Below are 14,634 nucleotides of genomic sequence, written 5' to 3' on the forward strand. Positions count from 1 at the left end.
TATATTGGTTGGGTCTGATTATTGGGGGGTACGTATTGATCTTATCAATATGGAAGTTCATGTCTCTTTAATTGGATCAGTTTTCAAAAGCAGCTGTTTTTGACAGAAACATGAGAAATGCTTAATGTCTTTAATATTTTATACATTGAGTACTGTTGGAGTATGGAGCATGGAGCATCCAAACAGCATGTCTGTTCTCAGAATTTGACAACAAATTAAAGCAAAAACCATTCAAATGTGCTCTTAATATGAAAATCTGTTCGTTGAGAGCTTCTTTCCTGTCCTGCTTAAGTGAAACAGTAAGAGCATGTGGTGAGGTTGGAAAAATCGGTGTGGAAAAATGACAGTCTCATTTGTGTTTACACTGTGAGGTCTGAGCTCAACACTTCCTGTTTGCTAAACCCGATTTAAATACATTCGGCTCAGTTATCAATAGGAACATTTATAGAATCAGTCACCTGTCAACGCTGCTTCCTGGAGTCCCTTTCTTTCATTTTTCCATGGTTTCCCTCAGTAACCAGACTGTCCCTGCCTCCCCAAACCCCAACTGAGGTCGGACTTTAAAGTCGTCATGAGACAGCTAAAGGTTTAGTCCATGAGCACTGTCACCATGGAAACGTCACCTCTGAACAAACATAAAGCTGACTGATCGTTCATCAGCTTTTGTTTTCTAGCGTCTCTTCCGGCGGTGCATGTTTGATTCCTCCACAATAAAACCCCCCTCCCTGTCACACTGCGGCGTGTCGTGATGCGTTCACTGTTAGGGAACGGCCCACCTGCGGCTCACCTGCCAGCCCGTCTCGTGTGTACATCAGGGTCCGGGAGTTAGCAGCGCCTTCTCCTCCAAGGGAGCTCCGATAAGATGGCGGATTAACGAGCTGACGTTTATTTCACCGACGCTGCAGTGACGGTTAGTCCCTGCGGAGGGGTGCGGGATCAGATGCGGGATATTTACGGTTTTCCGGCTGAGGTTTTCCGGTGGTGACGCCGGCAGACGGCTAACTTCAGCTCTCTGCTGCGGCATCTCGGCCGAAGCCGCTCCGCACGTCCTCTGACCGCAAAACCGCAGGGGCAGGATCCCGGTTTTGACACAAACCCGGGTTTATCAGGGGTTTTATTGGTTCCAACTGTCAGGTTAGTGCACCGAGGACTAAAGGGGCCCTTTGTGGATAATTCGGGCGCAGGTACACCTCTGAGTGATGCGAACTGCGGGACTCTGATCCCGGAGAGTCTAACTGCAGAATCACATTACAATCGCCTTTTTTCTTTGAAGATAGCCCGGTTTATTTTGGATAATCTCATTCTAAACTTGAAGTGGGTAGATTCAGGACTGACGGGGGCCTTTGTGGATAATTTGGCTCCAGGTAAAATCCTCCTGGGCTATGGAGACATGAGATACGGGCCGGACCAGGAACCCGACCGGAGAGAAGCGGAGCCTGCAGCGGAGCCTAGCATCAAGAAAACCAGTTTTTAGTCTCCATCCGGCTTATTCAGGATTTTTTTTTCAGCCGCAGATTTTGAGCCGCATGTCCCGGACCACGGGGGGTCTCTGAGGATCATCCGGAACCATGGGGACTCAGGGACCGGGCCGGAAGAGGATCCCGAACCGGGAGAAACTGACCGGAGAGGACGATGCACTGAACCAGATCGCCCGGGAGGTGAGGATGTTTATTAATAGACCCGCTGGTGTCGATTTGATCGATCAGGGGGAGAAATTTACATCAGAGAAACGTTTCTGTGAATCACAGCTGGTCCCAGCTGTTTAGGGCCCAGGGCCGCACACTGCTTAGGGGCCCCTCTGGACCCCGGCCAAGACTTTATTTCACAGCAGAAGATCAGAAGCATTAAATTATTACAGTAAAATATTAATATATCTGAGTAACGTCTAAAAAATTAACATTTTAAAATGTGTTTACATAAAAATAATAGGAACAAATCATGAAATTTTTACTCAATTTGAAAGTGAAATGATAGAATTACAGTATAATTTGTGTTCCAATAGTTTGATACTTCAGAGTGTACAGTTTTACTTTCAGTATGTCACAGATCTGTAGATCTTTGGTTCCTCATATTTTCCATCTGACTGTGACATCAGTGGATGGTGTATGGAGTCTAAATCGAGATTAAATCAGGAGATCTGCTGCAGGTCACGTTTGGTGTCACATCTGAGCTGTTTGTAGTAAAGACCTGATGATTGTGATGATGATGATAATTGGGAGGAAAAAATGTGAGAACAAAAGTGTGTCGCCCTGGGTGCTCAAGCTGGAAACTCAGACTGATGTTGCAGATTGACTGCTTTCTAACTCTGAGCCCTGACTATAATCTGTTTTTAGTAAACTGTCTGTTTCAGGTGATAGAACTTGGTATCAGACACTTTTAGTACTTGACCTGGGTTTATAGTGACCAGAGGTGATCTGAAAATAACAGACTGCATATCACCAATTGGCTGCACAGTAACGTCACTTGATCAGTTACGAGAGCACCTCCTTAACAAAAATCAAAACTGCCATTTTTGAAACAAAGGACTTCACTGGAAGTTATTTGATGTAACAACTCCACACACGTTAGGTACTACTCGACTATAATGGAGTAACGCCTATGGTATAGTTCAGGGGTATCAAATGTAAGGCCTGGGGACCAGAATTGGCCCAGCAAGGACTCTAATCTGGCCAGTTTGATGGATTTGGAAGATGTGAAGGACAAAATGTTGGATTGGTAACTGTATTTTTTTTTTTTTTTTTTTTGTGCTGTCAGAGTTAATCTTGTTAAAATGACGTTGGACAGCGGTAACACATTAACTAGCTAACCGCGCTAACGTGTTGATAATGTGCAGCCCCACATACAGGGTGATCCACGATAACTCACTAACGGAGATTTGCCGCGTTAACGTTAACGTCATTTTCACGAGATTAACACTGACAGCACTAGGTTTTTTTTTTATGATAAATTTGAAGTGTGGCAGCTTCAGCTGTAATTGAAAAGCTACATAGTCTCGTCCATGTGCATTAGTTTGTTTCGTTATGTTAGTAATTCTGTTAATATTCCCTGTGTATGTACTGCCAACTTTAAAACGCAGTGCAGGGTGTGTAGTTACAAATGTAACACATTTTTGGTTTTAGAAAAGAGAAGATGAATGGAAATGAAGACAACTAAAAACTGTGTGCCACTGATCACCATCATGATTGGTTATCACACTAGTCTGTTGCAGCACTTGGGTCCCATCACATTGCAGGAAAACAGCATCTCTGCATATCTGCAGTACAAACCAGTTTAACTATGAGGGCAAGAACTCGTAAGTCATGATGCAGGCGAGATGCTGATTTGCTCTCGTTGCCCGGTTCTGGTCAGAAGCTTTCGTGGATGTGGAGTAAACATCCTTTCATCCAACCCAACACTTATCAGATTCAATGAAAACTCCCAGCATGTGTCACACCTCACTGTGGAGCTTGTTTTTGTTGTTGTTGCTGTTGCTCGGTTGTGGTTCTTCTCTCAGCGGGTGGTGGCGCTAGCTGTGGAGCCTCACCCTGAAACTGGTTTGGCCACATTCAGTGAGCCTGAAGCACGTACACACACACACACAGCCTTTAAGCTGTGTGGGTGTGTGTGTTTCTAATCAGCAGTGTGGACACTGTTAAATCAGGCTTTTTTTTTTTTCACTGGAGTCTGGTGTGACACAAATACCAACGTTTTCCCTCCCACTGACCTACTGGGAGAACAAACACACACTCTGTACGTGTGTGTATATGTGCAACCTCTCTTAATCCCCTGCTGAAGCACAAACATTAATCTGCATTTCAGCAGTCACAACATGACGAGCCCACTCATCTTCATCACCAGCAGACTCATCATCACTGCAGTGTAAAGACAAGGACTCTTGTACATGTTTAAATATACCATCAAATTCATGTTTGATAAAGTAAAATGTTTTTAAAACCAGTAAAAGTATAATATTCAGGAGTTTATAAGTACAAAATAAACTGGTGGTACTTTTTATTATTTAAACACTAAACTAGTATTTTTATCATTTAAAAAAAAAAAAGATTAATTCAAATTGTGAAAAATCTTTCCAAAAAATTAGGTACTTTTATTTTTACAATAATGAATGTTTAATATAATAAAGTAATTGCATTAAAATATAAATATTTTGTAGGCTGTAGCCGCGTTTGTAGGCTGATTACGTTACAGTGACACGTCAAAGGCTGTCCAAACTCGAAGACTTCTCCAAATGCATCCGACAAATGCATCCTTAATTTCCCCAGATTTGAAGGCTGGGTTGGGCGTAGGGCTGCCATGATTAGTCGACTAGTCACGATTATGTCGACTATCAAAATCATCGACTAATTTAGTCTTCGACGCATCATTTGAAGCTTTGTAAGATCCCAAAAGACACAGGAATAAGTAAGTAGCAGGATTTAAGAGTGTAATAACGGACTGAAACAGAAGATGGCAGCACTGCGTGTATAAGGATGCCAGCTGCCGCTAAACCCCAAAGAAGAAGAAGCAGTGTCGGGTAGGGCTGGGCGATATGACCCAAAATTCATATCTCGATATTTTTTAGCTGGATGGCGATATAAGATATATATCTCGATATGTATTTTTTAAAGCCATAAAGTAAGAACAAAAAGAGAGTTCTTAGTCAAAGCTGTGTCCCAGATGTCACACAGGCACTTTTATTAACATAGAGCAGATGTACATAAAATTTACTCAAAAATAAATTATGAGCATTTATTAAATAATAATGCTCCATAAATAAAAGAAAACAATGTTGTTTTTGTGCATAACAAAAAGCTCACAATTGTGCAGTCAAAATGTAAACTAAAAGACGCTGAGCACAATAACAAAGACAGATTTCACAGCTGCTCTGTTCCCAACTTGTACTGCGTGACTGACAGCCTGGAGTTTGAAATCCTCTTCGCAACCACGTCTCTTAACAGGTGCCATTTATGGTCCTTATACACAGTAGGGTAATATTACGTTGAAGCACAGTATCACTCCGCGAGGCTCAGCCGTAATGCTCCGACAGTCCATCAAGCGGTGCAGCTCCGTAGCTTACCAAAGTCGTACTAAAACATTTTTTGACAGATTGCTGAGCGCCGTGTTCCACATAAAATCGGTTCGCGGCCATCAAGCACAACCCGAATTCATACATATGGCGCGCTGTCAACTTTTGAGAAAATGAAAGGATTTTAGTCCGTGCAGCACCTCTGGGCTGCATGGCGTTAGCGTGGTTAGCTCGTTAGCGTGGTTAGCTAGCTAACACGTTGACGGCGTCCAGCCCCACGCACGGGGCGATGCGCAGTAACTCGTTAACGGAGATTTGCCGTGTCCATCTTGTCGCTTCCTGCAGGTGAAGCGATGGGGGAGGAAGGGGAGTTGTGTTCAGTGAAGGAGAGGCGAGGCCGAGTAACGTTGCGTAAAGTGGACGAAAGAGAGGCAAACTTGCGGCTCCACAAGTATAATTATAACGTAACATAGACTATATCGATATAAAGGATATTGTCACATCTTATATCTCGTATAAAAATATATCGATATTTTTTAAAAACTCGATATATCGCCCAGCCCTAGTGTCGGGTCCTCCTGTTCCCGCATTTTTAGGCCGATTACGTTACAGCGACACGACGAAGACTGTCCAAATTTGAAGACTCCGACAAATGCAGCCGACAAATGTGTCCTTCATTTCCCCAGATTTGAAGGATGGGTTGCTTCGTGGCCCAACCTATCCCAGAATTCATAGCGCAGCTCTGCTCAGTTTCCAACAATGGCGGCAGCTAGTTAGTTTTAATATTACTCTAAAATGTTATTGTTTGGCTTTTTTCAGTATTTTATTTGTTCCTAAGTAAATCGGTTTGGCTGAGATTAAAGTTATAGTTGTTACACAACTGAATAAACATCAAGCAGACAACTGATTATCAGAAGTGTGAGAAGCTCAAGAACATACTCCAGTGTCCTGTTATATTTTAGATAGCAAAGAGCAGACGGCTGGGTTTACTAAACTCCACCGAGACAATCTGCAAATTTCATTAAAAGTTTAATAAACTATCATCTTATCTTTATTTTTGGTTAGCACATACCTTAAACACTTCAAGCTGTAAGCTAATGATAGTTATATAAGAGCAGATGCATGCTGGTGCAATAAGCTGTATGTTTTACGTCCAATGGATGCATGATCTGATTAGTCGACTAATCGCAAAAATAATCGGTGACTAGTCGACTATCAAAATAATCGTTTGTGGCAGGCCTAGAGTTGAGTGTTCTCAGGTATCTCTCAGGTGTGTGCTGACAGTTAGATGGAGGGAGTGTCTCAGGTATGAAGAGAGATGGATGGACCACATTCCTTCTGCAGTGACAGAACACACAGCTTAAATGTTGACAGGTGTTTGCACACTCGGGTGTACTGTCCTTTTAAGTGGTGTCCTGGAAACAGCAGCTTTTCTTCTCTGGTAATTTAAAGTCATTTCTGATGTTGTCACAAGTCTGGACACCTTTTCTTTTTAGACATGCCTGAGCTGAGGCATGTGTTATCAGGTGATTTGTGGCAGCCAATCACATGACACCTATAGATTGATTCAGTAATTAAGACGATGTCTTCTGTGGAGTAATTGATCAGCTGGTGTCTGACTTTGATCACCTGTACTTTATAATAACGCTGTTGTTGTGCTGATAAATCTTTTTGAATGAACCTGAGAGACACACTGATGCCCCCTGCTGGACTCACCTGAGACTCACCTGAAGAATCAGACCTCAAACATTTACATCAGTTTCACATAAATATATTTACTGTTTAACATTTTCACAGTATTTTAGGTTATTTTTGCAAGTAAGATGTTGTTTTTAATTTTATTTTTTTCAGATAAAATATTTTTAGGTTACAATCTTTTTTTTTTAACTTGTATTTACATAATTATTTAATGCTTAAAATAAAAATGAAAGACTGTAAATAAGAAGTGTTTAAAAAAAAGAACAGAAAATGTTTCAAAATAAGCAACAAACTGTTTATTAAAATGTAATTTTCAGGACATTTTTATTTTATTATTTTTTTATTTGTTTTGGTGTGAATTTTTTATTTTTATTTTTATTTTTTAATTTTAAGCTTTAATGTCATTACTTTTTAGCAGCTTTAGTTTTACATTTAGAATTTAATTTAATAAAAGCAGGAAGTGGTTCAGGTTTATGGTCTCTAACAGTGACTGATGACATCACTGAGTGTATTGATTAAAGCTGAGAGGAATTTGATCGAGTTATTGATCAATGACGAACAAACAGCTGAATGAGGCTTTTATTTATTTATTTTATTTTAACTTACATTCTTATTAAAGTTACATAACATTCATGTTTTATTATCAATCACAGTTTTGGGTTATTTTTTTATTTTTTTTTTGGTGTTTATTATAATTTTTTTTATTGCTGACTCATAGCATTTGAAACCTATGACCCGGTAATTGGTTATTGATCACAAAATTTTGGCTGATGTATTGATCTCCATGTGTGTTCAGGCGGAGGCACGGCTGGCAGCTAAGCGGGCCGCGAGAGCCGAGGCCCGAGAAATCCGCATGAAGGAGCTGGAGCGACAGAAAGAGGTTAGCAGGCTTTTATTTTTTAAGAAACAATGATTATAATTGTGGTGATCAATTACTGATCAGAAAGAGAAGAGCTCACAATTTCACATGGAAACAGTTTATTTTACAAACTTGTGAAAACAGTTTGATGCAAGGAGGAAAAACTGACTTCTTCAGGCTGCATGCCGTAAAAAAAACTACTAAAGAGTAAGAATAAACAAAGACAGGAAGTCATCAAATTGTGTTTATGTGAGGTCAAAGGCCAGTCTGACTGAGCCTTTAGTCACCGCTCGGTCTGAAGTGTGGAGGTAACCCGGCCTTGTCCTGCTGTGGTGAGTCTCAGAACAACTTTATTAACAATAAATTATTACAGTGTGTCTGTTTACTGATTGTTTGTAATGATTAGTTTGTTTTCATCAGCTCTTCTGATTTTGCTTCTTATACCAAAGATATAAAAAATAAGAAAGGGCTTTGAATGACGGGTCATTGATCAGTGAGTGACTGATGAATGAGATTCAGAAAAGAGCTGAGCGTCATCAGCCTCTGACAAAGTAAAAAAACTGCTTTTGCTGTGAAAGTCGGACAAGAAGTTAAATAGTTACATTTCTATAAATGTGTAGTTACTTTGAAATTGTTGGAGACACAGACTCTGGGTTTAAAGTCTCAGCCGTTATCTCCCACTGAGCTGCAGTCTGTTTGTGTCCTCTGTCTTCATTATCTGACCCTGGACGCCCCTTTGACCTTTGACCTCTGGCTTCTCTGACCTGTTTTTTCTCTCCTCTTGTTCTTCCTTTAGCTGTTTCACAGTCATAAGGTATGAATAAGTCCTCCATTCAGCCTTAACTCATTCTTTCTTTTAGTTTTATCTTTTTGGGGGAACCAGCTGGGTAGGGCTTTGCACTAACTCCACCCAGCTGGTGTCCCCAGAAGGACAAAGCAAACAGATTTCATATTTTGTCTTTGAATAGTTGAAACTTTGTCCTTTCCCCCATTTGATCTTCTCCTCTTCCTCCTCTTCGTCCTCCTCTACAGAAGTATTACGGTGTGGATAATAAGTGGGGTCACATTGAGCAGTGGATGGTAGGACTCTGTGCGAGTGTCAGGCTGACACATGAAAGCTCCAGTGGAGATAAAGGGCCGTTTCATCATATTACCTGTGCAACAGCTCATAGTCAATCATATGACTCTAAAACAAGACTTGAGTTATAATAAAACACGGTCTAATAAAAAATACCCGTCGTGTAAGTACATAATAATTACATTTAGATAACAGTGTAGCATATTACATGAGCTGTATATGCAAAATGCAATCAATGCAATGCATCATTAGAAATGAAACAACATATTAAATGTGTATCCACAAATAAAACAGAAATGAATTTAAATAGGCGTTGTATTGGAAGTCATTAAAAAATAGAAAGTGGGCAGCACGGTGGCACGGTGGTTAGCACTGTTGCCACACAGCAAGAAGGTCCTTCCAACATCAGGCCGGGGTCTTTCTGTGTGGAGTTTGCATGTTCTCCCCGTGTTTGCGTGGGTTCCCTCCGGGTACTCCGGCTTCCTCCCACCGTCCAAAGACATGCAGCTTGTGGGGATAGGTTAATTGGATAATCCAAATTGTCACTAGGTGTGAATGTGAGTGCGAATGGTTGTCTGTCCCTGTATGTTTGCCCTGCGACAGACTGGCGACCTGTCCAGGGTGTACCCCGCCTCTCGCCCCATGACAGCTGGGATAGGCTCCAGCGCCCCCTGCGACCCTGAAAAAGGATAAGCGGAAGCGAATGGATGGATGGAAAAAATAGAAAGTAAAAAGTATCTGATTTTAGAGTTTTATAATTATAATCAATATTTTAAACAATGTAACAGAACCTGTTTTCTGTGTAACATAAAATAAACCAGCCCTTTGAAGCCTCCCATGTGACTCTGGGCTGTACACGTTAACATGAGTTACATTTAAGAGTGTCACAGTTTGAAATAAAATACTAATAATGTAATTTGTTTGATATAAATATAAAAAAAAGGAAAAATAAAATTGTATTGAAAATGCCGTAATATTATATTAAATGTTGAGTTCATATTACAGGACAGAGATCATGACAATAATTCATCAAATATTGAATTTAATTTTGTTAACACAGTGTGATTCAGCAAAAAGTTGAATAAAAGTTTAAACTTTAATGCGATTTAATGGAACGTGATGTAAGTAAAAGCAACACTGAGGTGTCTTTTATATCACGTTACACAGCATATTAAAATGTAATGAATATAAAAAAGAATAAAACAGTATTACCTTAATGTAAGCTACATGTACATGAGCACAGTTTAACGTTATGTTAAAAGTCAAATAAAACTGAGCCTGAATCCAGATGTTTGAGTGAAACCAGCTGATTTTTTTTTGTCTCTGTTCAATCCTAAAGCCTGACCCCATTTACCCAGCTCTTTTTTTTTTTTTTTTTTTTTTTTTTAAGTGCGTAACAGCAGGAGTTTTCATGTGTCAGCAGGATGCCACTGTCTGTTGTTGTTGTTGTTGTCTGTTCTGCACGTGCTCAGACAGGCTCAGATTAATGGCCTGTTTAATCCTGTCTGATAGATTATCAGTTATCATCCTCCCAGTAACCGTTCCTGCTCGCACATCTCTGCAGCTGCTGCTGTTTCACACCTGCGTCTGATTTCTGTTTAATTCTAATTAATATTAACTTTTATATTTGTGTCAATTTGCATTTATTTTTAAATTAATAGAGCATTACTTTTAACTGCTTTTTGTGTATCTTCATTTTTTATTCTTGTATTTATACTTTTACACTATGTTCGACTTATCCCTTAAGCAGACCTCTTTTATTACTTTTCTTTTCTTTTTCTTTTTTTAAAATAAGAACTACAAAATTTTTGTAGTATTTTGACAGGCTATGGTCTGTCATTTCTCCCCCCATGCTTCTTGTCTGCATGCAGCAGCCTTCATGTGTTTGTGCTTTATTAGACCATGCCAATGATGCAATAACCTGCTGTTTAACGTGTTCAGAGGACACCTGCCGCCTTCTTCTTTGGTTTCAATCTTTTAACCTGCTTTCTACTTCGTGGCCTTTCAGGAGGATAGTGAGCGGTATTCTCGCCACTCTCGGAGGCACGCGTCGGTCTGTATCTCTTTCCTGTTTTTCTGTTTCTTTATTTCTTTAACAAATTAAAAATCATGTGTGTTACCTGTCCACGCTGACTATCACACCTCCAGTTACGACTTGTGTGGAAAGGTGTATTTGGGACACTATGACATCATTGTAGGCATGGTTAGTTTCCACTAACTCACCAGGAGGTCTGAGTGTTTGGTCCCCTAAAATCTAAACACAAAGCAACATCCTAAGGCTGGATCAACATCTAAAGAACATTAGATCATCCAATAAGCTCTGGATAGTTTACACTCAGGTCTAACTCAGGTCTAGTAAAGTTTTTTTTTTAAAGTTTTTATTTATATAGCACCAAACCACAGCAGCAGTCACCTCACGACGCTTTATGCTGTAAGGTAAAGCCTGTGCAATGACAGAATCAATGACGTGAAGAACTGTGCTGTCTGTTGATGCTCTGCTTGTTTAATTGCAGATCTCTGACGATGAGGAGAGGATGTCAGTTGGGAGTCGAGGCAGCCTCAGGGTGAGTTCACATCTCAGCATTTTAACCACAGAAGAAGAGTTTACTACATAAAAACCTAGTTTTTATGGACACTGCTCAGGTTCTGCTAATGGACTGCGGCTCGTTAAGCTGCTGTATGAAGCATTTTGGTGGTAAATGACAGAGGTTGAACGTGAAGACTAGATATGAGCAGCTCGTTCAGAGCTGCAGAGCTTCATGCTGATTACTGCAGGTTATGTACAGACGGGGACGCTGCTGCGGCAGCTGTTAGCAGGAAAGAGACAGGAGGCCGATTAATAATCAATAACATCAAGAGGTTGAGTCACATCATGAGCTTGCTCATTGCGAGGTCACTTCTTGTGAAAATAAAGAGTCTGGTCGTCTCTACCTGTCTGCAGCCTTCAGCGTTTTTCTCTGATGCTCCTCGCTGCCACGGCTATAGGGTCTGACTCTCTGACATCACTTCCTGTGGTTGTGTGTAGCTCAGTAGAAGATCAAACTGAGTAGCAGTAAAGTTAGAGCAAACCTGTCTCATGATCAAACTCATTATTGACCCACATGCTGATTTCATCCTGATTAATCAAAACATTTAAGTTCCATTGATCATTAATGAGTTTGATCAGTTTTCTAAAGATTTATTTTTACATCTTGATAAAGTGATAAACAACTGATGACACCAACTCTTTTCTTTCTTCTTTCCTTCCCTCTCTACCTCCTTCCTGTGTCACCTTCACATTTAATTTTTGATCCTCTTTTTCTCTCATCTCCTTTCTTCCTTTCTTCCTTCAATCCTAATTTTTCTCCCTCCATCCTTTTTTTCTCCTTTCTCTTATTTCCCTTTCACCTGCATTCATTCCTTTTCACCCTTCCTCTTTTCCTACATCCTCTGTACCCTCCTCCTCCTATGTCCAGCCTTCGGACTACAGCGGGTTTCTGGGTTCGGGTTCTCGGGCCTCTTCCAGGGCCAGTTCAGCTCGGGCAAGCCCAGTGGTGAGCTCTCATCTCTGGATGTCTCAGTCTGACTCTGTGGCCCCCCCTGCTGGCTGCTCGCAGCCTCACTCATTGAAGTTTACAGTAAAACTCAATCAGTCATATCAATAATCAGTGTTTCTGTGTTCAGGTGGAAGAGAGGACAGACAGAGAGTTCCCAGATAAAGTGAGCCCACTCTTGATTTTATTTTATCTTTTTAAAAACATCATATGTTTTTTAAACTTGTATAAAATTTATGTTTAATATTTATTTTTTAAAAACTAAAATACTGTAATTTTACCAAGTAAATACATTTTTTGTTATTGATTTATTTTAAATGATCTGATATAAATTTGGTAATCATTTTTGTGTCAGGGCTCTAGGACGGCCTCGACGCTCTCAGCAGCCACTCTGGCCTCGCTGGGCGGAGCCTCATCTCGCAGAGGAAGCTGTGACACGTCATTCTCCGTAGAAACCGAAGCGTCCATTAGAGAGATGAAGGTCACGTTTAAAAAAAACCATGAGACAGTTTCTTTAGTGTTTGAAACAAGTTGAATTCAAGATTTAAATAAATGTGTCTCAAGCACTCATCAGTTTTAGTGCTCATGTTGAATAATGAATTAATGAATAATAAATAATAAATAAATAATTGTACAAAGTTCGTTTCAAGGGCTTTACTGTGATAAATATGAAAAAAATAAAAACCTATTTTGTGACTAGGACTCTCTGGCGGAGACTGAGGAGAAGTACCGTAAAGCGATGGTTTCTAACGCTCAACTGCACAACGAGAAGTCGACTCTGATGTATCAGGTGGAGACGCTGAGGGAGGAGCTCAACGAAATGGAGGAGCTGCTGTGGGAGACGCGGCGCCGCTGCGACGATGCACACAAGGTCACATATTTGTATACATTTATATTTGCAACCATGTTTGATATGAATAGAGTCAAAGAAAAAGAAAGTCCACGTATCATCATTATATATCATCACCGTGTCTCATTTATTTGACAAAAACTGAACCCAAATATAGAACCACAAGTGTCTCAGTCGGACTGAGGTCTGGACGTTTGTGGCACCTAACATTTCTAACGGAGATTTGCTGCCGTGCTTTGGATCATCATGCTGTTACCCAGTTTCAGCTGTGACACTAACGGCCTCAGATTTAACTCGAAAACTTTCAGTTCACTTTCTTGTCACAAGAAGGGAAAGTTGTTCAGTGCAGCAGCTTATATGATTTTGATTACAGCAGTGAAAAACATAAACATGCAATAAATACAAAAAACAAATTATTACAAAAAAAAATTAAATATACCTAAAATCTCATCTGTGAAGGTTCTCAGTCATCCAGGTCATTGTAGTTATGGATCTTCGAAAGAAAAACGTCTGGGCTTCTTTAAGTTTCTTGAAGACGTGTTTTGTTTTTTTTGGTTTTTTTCTTTGAGAGCTTTAACCTTAAATGTAAAGGCTGAAATTCTGCTTACAGGCTGTGATACATTCAGCTTTCTGAAGCACCAACACCTCTGAGATTACAGCGTTCTCAGAGTATCTTACTTCCTTGTTTCATAGCATTCTGTAACCCAGGACTGTTCTGCACATTTCACAACATGTGATCAGTAAAAAAGATTCAATAAAAAAACATTATCTTTTCTCTGAGACTTGCACGGTGTGATCTCGGGGTGAGTTTGCTGGGACGTCCTCTCCTGCCTTGAATGTTTTCCACTTGTGAATAATCTTTCTCACCGTAGAATGATGGACCTCAGATTGTTTGAAATGACCTCATAACCTTTCCCAGATTGACAGGAAGCAGCAGTTGCTTCTCTAATATCATTGATTATGTCTTCCTTACCTTCATGTTAACACACCTAAAACTTCAGAACTGCTCAAAATGCACCTTGGTGTTACCGACCCTCATAGTTCCTTTGGAAGCAGTGAGGCTGGAGTTTGTTCTTCATGAACAGTTAAATATTGTGAAATAAAGACACGGCATAATATTAGATGTGTATTACGTTTGGTACATAAAGCCTAAGCAATTTAAAGAGGGTCTTCTTTTTTTTACCATGTCTGTAATTATCTTAACTGCAGATTTGAGGATTTTTTTTTTCTCGTCTACTGTTGTTGTTTATCAGTGTGTGTTTGTGTGTGTTTTCAGGAGTGGGAGCGTGAGCGTCATGCTCACAGCTTACTGCAGTTTCACTTCAAAGACATGAAAGAAACTCTGAGAAAGACTGAGGAGCTGCTCACGGTTGGTTAACACGCACACTATGTTACTTTTAATTACAGCGAAGACATGTAGCAGAAACAGTTGAGCACACAAAGTCCAAAAAGCTCAAACTAAAGCAAAAAACAGAGATAAATATGACACCAAACGAACAAATCGCTGTTTGTAATTCATTTGACATCTTTGTAACAGTATATAAGGAAACTATCTGATAACTTTGTACACCAGTGAATTCATACACTGCATTTAAAAAATAAATAAATATATAT

General features: G+C 40.0%; 1 protein-coding gene across 6 annotated transcripts in view; it reads left to right on the forward strand.

Annotated features, from left to right (window-relative positions):
* The first annotated feature begins 472 nt into the window (after positions 1-472).
* lrrfip1b (leucine rich repeat (in FLII) interacting protein 1b) overlaps positions 473-14,634 on the forward strand; it is a 23,525-nt gene continuing 9,363 nt past the window's right edge. Inside the window, exons 1-12 of one of the 6 annotated variants that reach the window (XM_005748537.2) lie at positions 473-910; positions 1,509-1,658; positions 7,497-7,580; positions 8,356-8,373; positions 8,592-8,639; positions 10,646-10,690; positions 11,151-11,201; positions 12,093-12,170; positions 12,301-12,336; positions 12,526-12,651; positions 12,871-13,041; positions 14,297-14,389. In XM_005748537.2, coding sequence (XP_005748594.1) covers positions 1,569-1,658; positions 7,497-7,580; positions 8,356-8,373; positions 8,592-8,639; positions 10,646-10,690; positions 11,151-11,201; positions 12,093-12,170; positions 12,301-12,336; positions 12,526-12,651; positions 12,871-13,041; positions 14,297-14,389 — 840 coding nt within the window. In that variant the 5' untranslated portion in view covers positions 473-910; positions 1,509-1,568. Of the gene's footprint in view, positions 1,659-7,496; positions 7,581-8,355; positions 8,374-8,591; positions 8,640-10,645; positions 10,691-11,150; positions 11,202-12,092; positions 12,171-12,300; positions 12,337-12,525; positions 12,652-12,870; positions 13,042-14,296; positions 14,390-14,634 lie in introns of all 6 variants that reach the window. The other 5 variants (XM_005748540.2, XM_005748541.2, XM_005748538.2 and 2 more) reach the window with 5 other exon arrangements.

Source organism: Pundamilia nyererei, unplaced genomic scaffold, assembly GCF_000239375.1.
Source record: "Pundamilia nyererei isolate P.nyererei 1_Seehausen unplaced genomic scaffold, PunNye1.0 scaffold00224, whole genome shotgun sequence".
NCBI classification, from domain to species: Eukaryota; Metazoa; Chordata; class Actinopteri; order Cichliformes; family Cichlidae; genus Pundamilia; species Pundamilia nyererei.